Genomic DNA, 17348 nt, shown 5'->3' with positions numbered 1-17348 from the left:
TATTTAATGATATACACAATTGCACATACATGAAATAAAAATATACGAAGACACAATATAAGAATACACAAATATAGACTGAGAATGAAAATCCCGCTTGAAAGTTAAGATATAAATGCTGGAAACCTAATAAAAACCCCTACATATTCTAAACAGGTACAAGTACCCGTAATACCCGTACCTGTACCTGTACCCAAAACTACCCGTACCGATAATCAGTAAATCTAGGTACCCATACCCGTATCCATTAGACATGTATGGGTACATGTACGGATACAAGTATAGGTACTGAACATGTATTGGTACGGGTATTCAGGCAAAAATGCTCATCCTTAATTTGAACACAGGTAACCAAAGAATAACTCCCGGGACCCATCAGGCAATGGAAATCTATATTTGAAAAAGTATGAATACAGAATGGAATGTGACACAACAGGTCAACAGTAAGTGATGAATGACGATTGTCTAAGCATAGAAAAATATGGAATGTGACAACAGCTCTATTGAGCCTTGTTGGCAAATACGCCTCAAAGTTGTCTTGCTTGCCACCAACCCCTCTTAATGCTGGCACAATTATAAGTCTATAACGGGTTTTTTTACATACATCCCATGGTGTTTCCTAAACACCCTCCTATTAAGCCGCGGATCAGGCGATAAGCCGCTTAATGGTTGAGTGTTTTGAAAAGTTTTGTTTTTTTTGTCATTTTGTTGTTTATTTTTTTGTTTTATTATGTTTTTGTCTTTTTGTTGTCTTTTAATTTTATTTTGTTTCTTTTGTATATTTTTTTGGCTCGGGTAACCTTTTTTTGATCGGTTTTGGAAGTTCATTTTGATCGGTTTTCGAAGGTCACAACCGGAAAAACAATTTTAAAATTAATAACGAACAAAATAAAACGAATGACTTTTATATAATAATAACTAGTACATAATTACTAATATTTGTTTTCTCTTTTTGTATGTCGGGTGTAACAGATTTTTGATTGGTTTTAAAGTAATAACGAATCAACAATTTTAAAATTTAAAATAACCAAAATAAGCATAACGCATAACCAGATTTATAAAATAATAATAATAATTATTACATTACTTGTTCGGAAAAAAAAACAAACGAGTTCGGGAATAAGTAACAACAAACAAAAAAAAAATCTAAAATGCGGCACCACACGCGTCGTCATCGCTCCCCTCCTCATCGAAACGTGGCGCGGTACCATGTACTGGGCTCCATGCTGCTGGGTAGACAAATAACCAACCATCCAGCTCACTTGACGCTCTAGTCTCTGTAGGCGGGAGTTAGTGGCCGCATCCAAACGCACGGCGCGATGTGTACGCGAAACACGCTGCGGGTGCTGATGCGGTGGCTGTGGCTGTTATGAACACGATAAATTAACGTTAACAAGATACAAAAAAAATCAAACGATAAAATATAACGTACCTGATCACCGTCCTCCATGTCCTCATCACTGTCAACCTCGGCGCCCTGAATATCCACCTCCGGCTCCTCGATTGGCGGAGGCTCAACAAGTGGGACCTCTACGTATGGGCCATAATTGAAATTAGTGACCAGGTGATACTGGCGCCCAATCTTCTTGACGATATGCATGCCCTGTGCCCGTCCACGGTCCAGCTCTCGCGGCAGAATCGGCGGCTTAATGGGTTGGTTATCCAGTAGGTGCTCGTAGCCCAAAGACAACGCAATCCGCGTAACGAACGTGCCAACGACCAATTTCCCGCGGCCCTGCCTGTGCGAGTAAATGGCGAAGTAGTCGCCGAGACAGCGAGCTAGGTTGCAGTGTCTCCCCGTAAGCAGGCATCGTAAAAAAAGAGGTCACGGAGGTTGCAGTGATCTGCGCCCCCCCCCCCTCCCCCGGTGACGACCATGTACGGTATGAGCAATAAACCTGTGTAGGTACCTGTACAAAAAAAAAACAATAAAATTTAATATTATTATATTATATTATATTATCATATATTATATTATAATAGTATATAATAAATATAATATAAAACTAATATAATATAATATCATATAATACATATACGTGTACAAACCTGTGCAACGGATCCCTGATGGCTGAGGCTTTGGCGTCTGGCTTGTATTCTCCTAGGGGGGTAGTAGGCCAAGGTGTATTGCTAATCGCCGTCCAAAAATGTCTCAACATGTCATCTGGTGATTCGTGTATGCTCTGCGTGTAAACAGGGGCGGTTATATCCTCAATTTTGTACAAGCCCAGCGCCCTGGCAAACTCCTCCATCGACAGATAACGCCAAATCCCGAAAATACGAAACCAAACCTCCGCCTTACTGGTATCCGCACCCTCAACCAGCATCGGGACCTGCAAATCTCCCTCCGGGCGTGGCCTGAAACAATATTTACATGTTGGTTAAATCTACTTTATTTATAAGTTAATTGAAAAGGAAAAAAAAATACCTGAAAACGAACGTAGAGTAAAACTCTAACGCGAGAGCCCGGTACGCTGGCTCCTCTGTGGTAAATAATCTCTCCCACGGTGTATCCGTCCCAAAAATTCTTTCTATCTTGTCTTCTCCCCGAATCATATTTATAAACTCCCTAGACAAGGTCGAGGAAGGTTGTGGCTCCATTTTCCGAAGCTGCGTAAACCGGATTTGATATTCGGACTGCGGGTCAAACCTCAAATGCTCGTAAGCATCAAGTACTTCGTCCCCAAAAATGTATTTATCCGCCATCTATGTTTAACACATAAATTGTAACACCACGTTCCTAACCCTCTTAATTTAAGCTTAAATATATTAACCTAGAAAGTACAGGGACCAGAATAGTAAATTCTGAAAATCTTCTCCCGTCGCGTACCACAAACAAACCCATCGCGTAGCGCGATGGGGTTGCTGAGTCAGTGACACGTGTTGAACACCATGTCGACACGTGGCGCAATATGACAGGCCACGTGTCAACACCGCATAAGGCGGTGTAATTTTCCGGCGTCGCGGTACGCGACCAGTCACAAAGGACCGGGCGCGGTACGCGACGGGGTCCAGGATGGGCAATAAAAGGGGGGTGACGGGCATGAGCTCATTTCATCCCAAACACACCTTTCTTTACACACACATAGCCTTGGAAAACGTGCCCCGTTGCTGTTGCGAGCCGACGTGCCATTTTCTCGTAATACGTGCAAGAAACGAAGTTGGAATTAAGCTAGCAATTACATAAACGAGTAGATCAAGTCCTGCCTTATCGTGTTATCAATCTAAACATCCGAATTAAGGTAGAAGTTATGTTTAAGTTATTTGAATTATAGCTTAGACTATCAATCAAGGCTATGGCCTTTAACCTTGATCGTATTTTACAAACATTCATTCACATTTATGTTTTCATAAACGTTTTTTCATGATGAAGTAATGTTAAACAAAAGAGATATTTTGACGGGCATGTAGTAACTGGAAGGGGGATATCATTAGTAGCAAGTTTCTTGCCCAAGGAAAAGTAATTCGCATAAATCCCAATCAACCGAGGGACCCGTTTACTTACCTGGAGAAACTTACCAACGTGATAGAACCTATTAGGCCAAAGCATGCTATATTAAACGTCACATAAAACTAAGTGTTTTCACTCACAATCAAAGACAAATGATTTCAAGGTTAAGCTTACAATCATAGCTTAACATCATTCAAAACATTCATACGAACCTATTTATGTATAGGTTAATATCATTCACAGTCGATCAATCAATCAGTTAGGGTTTACAACACCGACGGTACAGGTGAATACGTTAACCTTTTCAATCAGTCAAAACATATTATACTCAATGAGATGAACAGGTGTTTGTCTTAACGAGTCAATCAATGCTTACATGAGATCATGCAATCTCTAAAACGTTATAATACAAAGTAGAGAATAAAATCAACTCAGACGGAATACGCATGTGTCTGGATCCAAACATAACTGTTAAAGCTCAATCAATCAATCAAAGGCAATGAAGCCGCGAGCTTAAACGGTCATGACCAGTTCTCAGTTTAGGGCCGTTTGGCTCGGGGAATACCGTTGTGTGTGTAAGGCAGTGGTACATATACCGGAAGTAGAAATGCTTCCGCTGAGATTGTCAAGAAAACTACATTTGTATTATATTGTCATTCAAAATGTTTTATTGAGTCATACGTGTTCACCAGCATATAGCTGACGTATTTTTCCAACCCATTGTAGGTAATTAAGCATAATTAACATTAACAAGGATTGGAGTCTTAATAAAGATAGAAGCGCGTACAAGATGGCTCCGTTTTTTATATAAAAATCCTTGTAATATGAAAACATATCTTTTGTAAACTAATACTCGGGTATTTAATTCCCTAGTAAATTTTCAATGTAAATTAATATTATATTCAACCAAAAGTCTTCCGCTAAAATTAACCCATAAACTCTTATATATTTACAAAACAAGTACCAACTCGTGGTCACACGCCTAGGCCCTAAGTCGGGGTGTGACATAAATATAACCGGTTATTGTCAAACCCGTAAGCCAAACCCGTTTCCTTGTCAAACCCGTAACCCAAAACCCGTTTCATTATCAAACCTGCCCGTAAGCCAAACCCGTTTTATAACCATCCCGTAACCCAAACCTGTTTCACTAATAAACCCGTAAGCCTAACCCGTTTTCTAACCATCCCGTAAGCCAAACCTGTTTCACTAACAAACCCGTAACCCAAACCCGTTTTCTAACCAACCCGTAACCCAAACCCGATTCCTTGTCAAACCCGTGACCCAAACCCGTTTCCGGGTCAAACCCGTAACCCAAACCCGTAACCCAAACCCGTAACCCAAACCCGTTTCCGGGTGAAACCCGTAACCCAAACCCATTTATCATCAAACCCGTAACCCAAACCCGTTTCCGGGTCAAACCCGTAACCCAAACCCGTTTATCATCAAACCCGTAACCCAAACCCGTTTCCGGGTGAAACCCGTAACCCAAACCCGTTTATCATCATACCCGTAACCCCAAACTCGATTTCTATCCATCCCTTAAACCAAACCCTTAAATCAACCAGTTTGATTAACAAACCCGTAAGCCCTTAATCTAAATGAACACCTATATCAAAATAGAGTAAAACAGAAGTATCATAGTTACCTTATTGTTGCCGGGTCGGAGTTGGTGTTGTTAAAGACAGAAGAAGTTCGAGACTATTGGGGGACGACGATTGAGGGTTTTTGTGAGAAATATGGTGTTGTTTGAGATTGAATGTGAAAATTGATGGTGGGCGGCGGGTTAGGGTTGTGTTTAACCTTGATCCGTGGCTTATCGCTCAATCCACCACTTAGGAGTATATATATATATTTTTTAATTTAAGTATCTAAGGTATAAATAAATTTTATATAAAATAATTTTATATATTCATAATATATAAACGGAATTATAATAATAAAAACACAAATTTGATATGGAAGCAATACTAAATTACAAATTTGAATATATAAACGAATTAAAACTAATAACAATTAACAACACAAATTTGATATTAAACCAATAATAAATTACAAATTTGAATAAATACAACAAAAGGCACTGATATTACATCAAATTCTATACAGAGACTAATTTCTAAGATCATCTTCTGATAAGCACTCCCAAAATAGCATCAACACAACAGTTTTTTGCAGTGGCCCTCCACTCACCGGCAAGCAAGTCACCGGAATCCGTGTCGGCCCACGGCTACAGGTTTGCCCCACTAGAAATGGGGAATAATCAATCATTACGCCCGGGTATCTTGGCCGACAGCAGCTCCCCAACCACCCGGAATGTCAATTCCGGAGCACTCCTAGATACACCGGAACCGGTACCGTATACAGGTACCGTTATGCCCGCATATCTCCGATATTAGCTGGCCTTTGCGATTTATCATGCAAGGTGACTGTTTGTGGGGACACCGAATTCATCAAAGATCGGTGCCATCTTCCTTATTACATTGGAAACCCACCCCACGGAGGTTGATACGGGACTTTATTATTACAGAGCTACCAATGCTTCCCGACACGATCACCAAAATCTTAAGTAAAGGACAATGTTGGGATTTATGAGGGGGGACTACTAAAGTGTTCCGCCATCTCTCGACAGCTGCACTGGTAGCACATAAGGTCAAAATAGCATCTACACAGTCACCACTATTATTTTTAAAATATATGTAAACAACCGAATGCAAAAAAACAATGTTGAAAAATATATATTTTTAAAATCTATTATATATATATTATTAATGTGTATATATATATATATATATTTAAAATCTTTTTTATATATATTATTAATAAATATATATTTATACATATATTTTTAAAATCTATTTTATATATATTACTAATAAATATATATTTTTAAAATCTATTTTATATATATTATTAATAAATATATATTTTTATATATATTTTTAAAATCTATTTTATATATGTTTTAAAATCTATTTTATATATATTATTGTTATTTTGTAATAATAACGGACTCCAAAATAACATTCACATAGCCACCACTATTTCTGAACGAAATTATTATGGCTGTGTAGATGCTATTTTCGGACCCCGTCGTCATTATTTTCTTGTGGCGGTGGTGGTGGTTTTGGTGGTATAATCTTGGGGGTGTTTTGAGTAAAAGGTTGAGCGTTTATTTTGATTTTGGCGATTTGAACGGTTAGAACCCGTGGGTATTTAACATCTTCAAAAAATAAAGTCGATAAGCCGCGGATCCGATTTACAGCAGAATCCGTCGCGGATCGACCCCTAAGCGGCGTATTTGATCTACTTTTTGAAGACATTTATTAATATTTTAATATTTCTGGTACTTTTTTATATTTTAAAAAAATATATATTTTAACATGATATATTTACTTATTTAAAAAATATATATTATCGAAAGAATTTTTTTAAATATCATTTCTTATATTTTTGAAATAAACTTTTATCATGTTTTATAGTTTTAAATATCGAAATTAAAACTTGTTAAAAATATATTATTTTAAAGTTATATATTGTATCATGTTTTATTTTTTTAAATAAACATATTATAAGATATATTTGTTTATAAAATATATTATTTTAAGTTTTTATCATGTTTTATTTTTATAAATAAACATATTATTTTTAAGTTTTTATATTGTTTTATTATTTTAATATTACTTGTACTATTTTAAACTAATAACAATATATTTTAATATTATTTAAATATTATTTTCATATTACTCTCACTAAAAATGGATTTAAACTAATAACAACACAAATCTTTTAAACTAAATATCATTTTTAAATAATTTTTTATCATGTTTTATTTTTCTTAAAATGGAAAATCTTAAATATCATTTCTTATATTTTTAAATAATTTTTTATCATGTTTTATTTTTTTAAACAAATATATTATCAAATATATTTGTTTAAAAAATATATTATCTTTAAATTATACATTTTATCAAGTTATTTGTATTTAAAATTTGATGATAACACAAACATTTTACTCGTATTTATTCATAATAATACAAAACATTTTATTGATTCATCCTAAATAAACTGCCTCTTCAGTTTGCACTCGCCAAGTTTCCCTTATTCGCATATACTCTTTTACACGATCTTCGTACAAAGATCTCCATTCGTGCGTCGCTTCATTGGCGTATCCTTTCCATTGACGTGCCGGTAGCGGCACGGGGAAATTCCCTTCTAATTGTATGTTGAGCCAACGATTATCCGCCACATTTAAGACTCCTATTATCGAGATCTGAGATAGTGGTTTCGGACCCATTTTCATTGGGAAGTAACTCTCACTGGAGGTCAGACGGAGATTGATTAAAACACAGTCATACGTCTGAGCCACTACGTGTTCGTGCCCTGGTAACTTAAACCGCCTACTCTTTTGCTGGAATAAAGCAGACGTTGAGTAGTCTAGCGAATCACGAACCGTGTCTAATTACCGTTTATCTCGTAGTTCAACCTGTGCGTCCACCACAATTCGTTAGTGTCCATCTCATTCCTCATGCTTGCTCTGACCTCCTTCCAGTTCATTTGACGCATGCCTAAGCCGACTGCGATTGCTCTGAAACTGCAATTACCATCTGGCATAACATCTTTTATACCTGAAATGAACGGGTATGCCTAGGTGGGAATGAGGTGCCTATAACTTTCTATGATTGGGACCCCCTTTGGGTAACGCAGTAATGGAAAACCAAGGCCGGTTGGAGTCTCTGGTTTTTTAGATGAGCGTTTTGGTGGTTTAGGTATCTTAAACCGGGCCTGAGACAGAGACTGTGAACGCGATAACGAATGGGTGGGGGCTTCGGGTGTTGGTTCCCGTGACAGAGAGGGGGCATAGGAGCTGTGTCTGTGGGGATCAAAAGACATGGAGGGGGCGTAGGAGCTGTGTATGTGGGGATCAAATGACGGGGAGGGGGCGTAGGAGCTGTGTCTGTGGAGATCAGTTGACGGGGACGGGGAGTACGACCTGTGTCTGTGGGTATCAGTTGATGGGGACGGGGAGTACGAGCTCTGTCTAGGGGTATCTCTTTTCTTGGCTTGTTGGTTTAGATTTGGACGCCCCCCTATGTTCCTCTCGTTTCTCAGGCTCCTCCTTGTTTGATTTCCCAGGAAGAACAGACATTATCTTTGAGAATAGACTTTTTTTTTGCATTCGGTTGTTTAGTCCTAGAACTTGTTTTTTCACATCTTCCAGTTCCGCTTCATAGTCTAGTTCTTCGTGTCCAACAGACGTCGAACTGAAATCGAGCTTCCTCCAAAAGGGGTCTATGTCTTTTAATGGAATGCGTATATTGTTAATAGTGTACCAGTTAAGCTTACAAGCACACGGCAAGCCCCATGATGTTTGTAACCGGTGGTCGCACTCCGCCCCCGTATCTTGCAATGTGTCAAGCAAGGTAAGCTCTTTGTCAAGTTTAGAGATAGCAAAAAGTGACACCCTGTTATGTAGCTTGTCAAACAAAGTCAACTTATGGTACTTCTTGATCCTAACACGAGAGTCTTTAAGGGTTGCACAGATTTCTTCCATTTGAGAATTCACGACTTCAAGGGCAAACGCCGCAATAGAGTCTAGCGAATTGTTCGGACCCGGAAGGTATCTCTTCAAGTTCGCGTGCTGGCCCTCTACTCTGTTTGTTGTATGCTCTCCGAAGTTTAGTCGGTCGTGAATCCAGCACGACACGAATTTCTCTTTGTAGGGTACCAACCAGTTGTCGCGAATATAATACCAAGCCTCTACAAACAAATAATAAAAAAATAAACAATTTAGGCAATGTACAACTAGAATCTAAAATCATGTGTACATAAAGGACAAAGATTTACCACGTCTGTCGTGTCCAGCTAACGCTGCTTCCATTTGACCGCAGTTGTAGTCGTACATAGATTTTGTTGGCGACTCATACAGTACTTTCCACTAGTAATTGAATGATTTAAAGATATCTGTCTGAAAAAGACTCTTATGTTTTCTCTGTATGTTCTGCATGATGTGCCACCTACAAAGGTTTTTGGTAGCATTGGGAAAGACTGTTTCACAGGCATTCATCAAGGCTTGGTCCTTGTCAGTCAGGATGACACGCGGCTCCCTACAATCGACGAGCATGTCTTTAAGGCGTTCCAGGGCCCATGTGAAGTTACACTCTTGCTCCCTAAAGATAACTGCGTGCGCAATACAAAAGACTTTGATGTCGACGTCACACCAACAAACTGAACGAACGGCCACTTGTACATGTTGGTGTTGTACGTCGTGTCAATCAACAACAAATCTGGGAACGCACGCCACATGGTATGCGACTTCTCGTGACAAAAGAAAACATTCTCTGTCCTATTGGTGGAAGGATTCTCCCATGTGTAAAAGGTAAACTCATGGGTTTGAAGAAAGTTTTCAAGTACCTACGTTGGGTTTAACAAAAAATTAATAAATATTACAAATATTCTTATTAAACATCATTATTATAATTAAATGATATTATAAATAATTTTCTTATTAAATCTTACAGAATATATATATATATATATATATTTTATATATGGTAAAACAAAACAATATATATTCTAAATAATATATATTAAAAAGACACTTACAAAATAATAGTATTCTGAAAACAAGTACCTGCATGGGGGTTTCACCAATTTTATCTTGGTCATCAATAAGTTTCACGACGTTGTATATATCCCTAGTAATACATTTGTTACCGGGAAACTTTTCTTTATGGCTGACCTAATTTGAGCAGCCCTCAGACCCTGCCTATGCAACGTCGCAACCATATCAATTTCCTCGTCGGTCAGTTTCCTTAGTGCCGGGTGCCCCTCCTCAAACAAAACAGGTTCGTGGTTGTGCTTCTCGTTGACAACCTCTAGCTTCCAACAACCACCTGGCGCGTGGTACCTCCCGACAAGTTTAAATGGACAACCCCTTTTAATACTCCCGGTATGCCTCACCGTTCCCTTGAGTTTTAGTTCCCCACCTCATTGCATACAAGTTCAACACTTCTCTCCCTTGAACGTTGCACTAAGATAACATAACCATGCTCACGTCCTGTCTTCTTAACCCAATCCACCAACTCAGCAGCAGAATCAAAATACTGATATCAAATAATGTAAATAAAGTAATATTTAGTAACGTGTTGAAAAAGAATAATAATAATTTTTTTTTAAAAAAGGTCATACATTATTAGTTACATAAGAAAATGTCGTCTCCCGTATGTAACGATCACCAACACCACCACCACCATCATCATCATCATCATCAACATCAACATCGCCATCGCCTCCTTCGCCGTGAGCCTCTTGAATGCCATCAACGACGTTGCTCGTGACTGGTCTTGCCATGTATGGTTGCTCTCCTAAAGGTAACTGGTAAGAATTCTGGGTTCCGTAATACGGACCGTCTACATGTAACAGCTGCGAAGACTGACCATAAGACTCCTCGACTCTGGCCTCATAAGTATTCGACGATGTCCTATTATCCTCCGGCCACGAAGGGTGACTACCTCCGTATATGATATACCCCTGATAAAAAATATTTGGCAAGACAACGTATAATATTTAAAAAATAACTAACGCGCTGTTGTACTATATAAACACACTAAATAACCTGGTCAGGATTTGGTAAGTCGTACTGCTCGATATTTCCATACAAATCTGGCAAGCCCGACTACTCCGGCTGATCGTTGTATGCGTAGCCCGACTGCTCGTCATTCCCGTCACCAAACAAAATATCATATAAGTCCATTATATTTTAGCAAACACAAAAGACAAATACTTTCTATATTTTCACAACAAATATTTTCACAACTAAGAAAAAGAAGGGTCGATGATATATGTAGAGAAAGGGAGACGGATGTGTCAAAATTAAATTATTGCCTTGATCAGCTGCGGGTAGATCGATCCTCGGCGTATTAGGTACGATTTATGACGATTTTGATCTGCCGATGTTGACTTGTACTTGATAAGCGGCGGATCGATCACTAAGCCGCGTATTTGGTACAAACATAATAAGACAAAAACTGTTGACATAATAGGACAAAAGAGGGTGATCCTCGGCGGATCGAGCGATAAGCCGCATAGTGGGTGGGTGTTTTCATTTTTGGGTGGTGTTTCTAGTAGGACCCTTTATAACATCCTCATAGAATGCATAAATAATAACAACTAGTGTGAACCTTGTACGACCCTCCCATGTATCTTTCAAAGTGTAGCACATCTTAAAGTTTTGACCTTTACATAAATCAAAACAAAGAGAAATAGATTACCACACAACCATGGCTGCAAGCTGCATCACTAGCTAGCAGATACACAGAAAATGCGACCAATTTCTAGAAAACATCATCCAAGATGGAGAATTTTAAGTCATCAAAGTGTAGTCAAATTCATATAACCAAAACCAATGCACAGTCAATTACAATTTCATTTACTAATGTTAGGTAATCAATATAAGGCTAAAAGCATTATAACACAATCTAGTATTGCTACCTAAAAATCTTGATGAAAACAATTTATTAATTCTCTAAATGATAAAATACTATTAGCAAAACAAACTAGATCAAAATAACCAAATAAAGCAACTGGAAAAAATACCGATTCACTCAGATTCTGCCTTCCATTGTGTTGCTGCATGTAATTTATCGATTTGGGAAAACAGTAACTAGTTTTACGATAAAATTTGAGTACGGTCTATATTATGGTTGATGAAAAATCTTTGGGTTTTTACAATAGATTATCGTGTTTATTGGACATGTAATGACCATAATAAAACCATTTTTAAAACAGGTTGAAACAAACCCGTACCTTTTTTATCTATACCAGTTCCGACACAAACAAAAATAACATATTTGTAAAATGACCCAACCTCAAACCAAAATGAATAAAACGACCCAACCTAACCCGTTATCCCGATGACACATCAAAACCTTCCTCGAGCTAAAATCCATATATGTTGAAGAAATTTGGTGCTCCAAAGATAAGGAATCCACATATTCGGATGCGACTTTTAAAAAGCTCCTTTTGAAACCTTATTTGCGACTAGTTTGAAGAACATCGGGCGTCTTGTTACTTCAGCATTCAGTGAAAAGCAACCAATGCACCACCCTCCAATGCATCTTCTATAAGTGTAGCCCAACTTAAGTCCTAACCCGTACATAAATCAGAACAAAGATAATTAGACAGCCATGGCAGCAAATTCTCAACTGCATCAGCGTTAGACAAAAACCGTTATTAAAATATGTGATCAATTTCCAGAAAACATTATCACAGCCTAGTGGTGACAAATTCAAAACAGAATCCAAGATGGTGAATTTTAAGTCATGTTTTATCTCATGAAAGCTCAAATTCAGCAAAAACAGGTAGAAAGTCATCAAAATGTAACTAAATTCACATAACCAAAACCAACAGACTGGCAATTAAAATTTCATTTACAAATGTTGTTTGGTTAAAAGGTACCAATCTGAAGGCTAAAAGCAGTATAACAATCAATCTAGTAGTGATATCCTCTTTGATAAAAAAATATTATATATTTAAATGATAAATGATAAAATAATACGAGCAGAACAAACTAGATGAAAAAACCAAATAAAGCAACAGTAAAAAACAATCCGTGAAAAATCAAGAAATAAATGTAAAACTAAAAGGTTGAAGAATGAGGCTCATATCTGTAAGGAGAATCGGTGCAATAGGATAAAACTTTCATGGCTGCAAAGAAAACGAATTTCGTCAAGTTAACATATTTAAAAAAAAACACGGGGATTGCGTCAGCGTGTTGACACGAATTCGTTTGGTATCAATTAGGTTCATTACAAGTATGGAACTAAACCTAAAAACAACTATCATATATAAAAAAACATACTTTTATGCATAAATAGATAATAAAAAATACATAAAAAACAACTAAAAAACTTGTAGCCAAAGGTATTTGATTAAAAAAAAGATAAGCCTCAATATAACAATCAGAAGATAATTAAAAAAAAAACAAAACAATGCCCAGGTGGTTCGAACTCATACAGAAAAGCTAAAGCCATCAAACCAAATTGTCAACTTAGTTTTATGCTGTAATTAATTGTAAAAAACGGTCAAAAAAATTGGTGCTAAAAGGGATATTTGTGGCACCGACATCTTGCTTTTAATCTATATAGATAATTTAGTTCAAAAAGCTTCTGGACCATACACGTTTTTTATTTCACGCCAATTACGTCCAAATCACTAATTACGTTAAATTTAATCAATTAAGTCATGGACAAATGTGTCCAAATCACTAATGGAACTTTACTCTTTACATTTTTACCAACGTATCTATATTGTATTTTAACTGATTATTATATTATTAAAAATCTATTATATGCTAAACACTAGGTTATAAACCTGTGTATTACACTGAATTGGGTAACAAAAATTTATGAAATTAATAATGCTTTATTATGCATAGCCTCCTTTAACCATTTAGTATGTTAAATTAATATATAATTCAATTACTAAGAACAAAATATAATAAAAATGTTTACGGCTATGGTTTGACAAAACGGGTATACATGTTTGGGTAATCGGGCCACTTCTACATATGTAAAGTATACTTTGAAAACAAATTGACCCACTTACAATCTAAGCTTCAACTGCATGTGTTGGCCAGCTTTGACTTACAATCTAAGCTTCAAACTGCATGTAAAGTATTCTTAAAGAGATCCCCAATTTGTAGGCTTATGCCCAGTGTTGACTAGGTTCGACTTTTCACCGTTTTGGCCCGGATCTCGCCTGTTTAATGTATGATGACTTCATATTTGATCTTTCCACAATTTCGACCAAGAGATAACAAATTGATTCCTTTACATCAATTGAAAATCAAGTTTGCTAAAATATAACAAAGTGCTATCAAACTGGCATAACTAAAGTGTTTAAAAATAACTAACACATGTATAAAATATTAAAATGTGTTAGTCGTGTTCTAATATTTAATATGCAGGGGAAGCAAATTAAAACACTCATCTAAAGTGGCCACCAGCTCAATGGTATGTAGACAAATAGGCTATTAGTGTAATCATGAAGGAATTCTGCTTCAAATGGTGAGAAATTAGCCATCTGAAACTTGGTATTTTCTGGAAAAAAAATGGAGCCTTTCATTTATATAGTACAACCCAAAAGTAGAAGTATTGCATTTTCTTTTAACATGGGAAGTATCTACTATTATAATAAACAAAAATGTTGGTTGAACCAAAAACCCATTCGTTGGCCTAATATTTTGACAAGTGACACACTCATGTAATTTCTATTTAAATTTAGACAAAAACGCAAAAGACGTCTTTTATGTTTAAACGGTTTTTCAATGGACGTCCTTTAGCCAAACAAATAGCAGAAAACATATCTCATGTTTCAAATCCCTTTCACGTTAAGTCCTTTAACCGTAACCCAGTTACATTTTTCCGTTAAATCTATCATGTGCAAGGCACATGAGGGTAGTTTTGTAATTTTACAATTTATATAATAATTATAACTAAATAATAAAGTTATATAAATCTCTCTCTCTCTCTTGTATGCATCTCTCCCTCTCCTGCCACCCACCTCCACCACCACCACCACCACAGTCACCTACCTTTGCCATAGCCGCCACCAACCACCGCGTCTCCACCGTCATCTACCTTTGCCATAGCCGTTGACCACCATTTCAGATGAACCAAAATTCATTCTTCGGGTTCCTCTAGCCATTCGTCATCTTTTTCCTCTAGCCACTCGTTTTCCGTCAGTGGAACCAAAATAGAAATCAAATAATAGAATCACCGTTGTTTTCACGTTTTTCCGAAAAACCCGAAAAACCAAAGCCCCAACTGCCACCCTCGCACGACACCATCAGTCACTTAATCGATCTCTATCGACACAGCCGCTTCTCTATCACATCCACCATGGAACCCTAATCGATTTACGCAAAAATACCCAAATCGGTTCGTACGAATACCCCAAAATCTGATAATGATAGAACCCTAATCGATATAGTTTTAAACGATGGTGATGTAGGCTGGTATCTGGCTGGAGATTGTGATCGTGGTTGGAGCTAGAGAAGAGGAAATTGATGAAGACGGGATTTGAAGATGATGATGGTTTAAAAGTGATATATTATAAAAGATTGGGGTTTTGTTTTTGTAATTGTATTAATTACATAAATAGTCCCTTAGGCTTAGATGACCGAACTACCTTTATGTGCAAAGCACATGACTGAACTTAACAGAAAAATTTAACGCCAGTTAGTCGAAAGGACAAAAACTGTTACAAAATTGTAATGTAAAGGACGTCTTCTGTCATTACTTTTGCTAAAGAAAGTTAACAGAAAAACGTTCAAACATAAAGGACGCGTTTTGCCATTTTGTCTTAAATTTATTATTTAAAATACAATTTTAATTAAGATATAAAACATTCCTTATTAGCTTTATCAATCATCACATCAATATTAAATTTACACATTATAGTTACCTTCATAAATTGTTTAAATATTACAAATTTAGATATTGTTAATTTTAGTGTATAGTAACCATATAACTGTTTACAATATGTACAAAATTAATGTTGTATTCTTTGTTTACGGTTATGGTGGAAATGGTAAAACGTTTTTGTGGAAGACACTTTCTACTTCAATAAGATCCAAAGGAGAAATAGCTTGGATGTTGCTTTAAGTGGCATTGCATCTTTATTATTGTTGGGAGCAATAACAACACATTCAAGGTTTGGAATTTCTGTAAATCTTACTGAGGTTTCATCTTGTGGCATTAAAAAAAACACAAATGCTGCTCATTTATTAAAGAAACAAAGTTATTTATATGGGACGAGGCACCTATGACTCATAAACATGCGCTTGAAGCTTTGGATAGGACCTTGAGAGACATGTTGGGTCAAAATGGTAACATGAATTGTGAAAGGCCATTTGGTGGAAAAGTTGTCGTTTTTGGTGGTGATTTAAACAAACTCTTCCTATTATTCAAGGCAGCACGATGCAAGACATTGTTAATGCATCTTTGTGTTCATCCTACCTTTGGGGTATTTGCAAATTACTTAAACTAACAAAAAACATGAGATTAACCGTTGGAAGTGACAAATCTAAAATACAAGAAACAAAAGAGTTCGCTAATTGGCTTTTGGATCTAGGAGAGGGAAAACTTGGTGGTCAAAATGATGGTGACGCAACTTTTGATATTCCTGACGATCTTCTTATTAAGGATACCAGTGATCAAATTTCACAATTAATTAACTTTGTATATCCTTATACCCTCAGAGACTATGAAAATCCAAATTTCTTTAGTGAAGGAGCCTTACTCACCAACAAATGAGGTCGTTGAGGAAGTTAACGATCGTTTGTTGTCCATGTTTCCAGGAGAAGAGAAAGAATACCTTAGCTCTGATAGTATATGTCCAGATGAAAATGTTCGTGATACGCTTCAAGAAAATATGTACTCTCCTGATGTTTTAAATGGATTAAAACTTTCTAGAATGTCAAATCACAAGTTAGTACTAAAAGTTGGAGTACCGATCATGCTACTTAGAAATGTTTACCAAAAAAATGGTCTATGTAATGGAACAAGACTACAGGTAAAAAGACTTTATAATCGTGTTATTGAAGTTGTCATATCTGGAACCAATATTGGTGACCGCACTTATATTTCAAGAACAAATCTTATACCAACTGATAAATAAATTCCGTCAGATTTAAAGGAGGCAGTTTTCGGTTGCTGTTTATTTTGCAATGACAATCAATAAAAGCCAAAGCCAATCACTTTCTAGGGTTGGTTTATTTCTTAGACAACCAGTTTTCGCCCATGGCCAGTTATATGTTGCGCTGTCTAGAGTTAAAACAAGAGGACTTAAAGTACTCATTTTTTATGAAGATTGTCAAGTTTAAAAAAAGATTATG

At 36.6% G+C, this 17348-nt stretch overlaps 1 protein-coding gene across 1 annotated transcript; it reads left to right on the top strand.

Moving 5' to 3' along the window:
• Positions 1-16509: 16509 nt before the first annotated feature.
• Positions 16510-17131, top strand: LOC143603607 (uncharacterized). The gene is made up of 2 exons (XM_077080360.1): positions 16510-16663; positions 16713-17131. Exons 1-2 carry the CDS (start codon positions 16510-16512, stop codon positions 17129-17131), a joined length of 573 nt encoding a protein of 190 aa, XP_076936475.1.
• The last annotated feature ends 217 nt before the right edge of the window (positions 17132-17348 follow it).

This window comes from Bidens hawaiensis, unplaced genomic scaffold (assembly GCF_021521415.1).
Source record: "Bidens hawaiensis isolate Kalapana, Puna unplaced genomic scaffold, B.hawaiensis_p1.1 tig00062261_1, whole genome shotgun sequence".
NCBI classification, from domain to species: Eukaryota; Viridiplantae; Streptophyta; class Magnoliopsida; order Asterales; family Asteraceae; genus Bidens; species Bidens hawaiensis.
The sequence above is the reverse complement of the archived record's forward strand: the minus strand, read 5'-3'. Positions and strand labels throughout refer to the sequence as shown.

Bases quoted from the DNA above. Each gene is read 5' to 3' on its own strand.
- LOC143603607 (XM_077080360.1), top strand. From the start codon at position 16,510: ATGAGATTAACCGTTGGAAGTGACAAATCTAAAATACAAGAAACAAAA. The intron at 16,664-16,712 runs GTGATCAAATTT...TTATACCCTCAG, and splicing joins TCTTCTTATTAAGGATACCA to AGACTATGAAAATCCAAATT.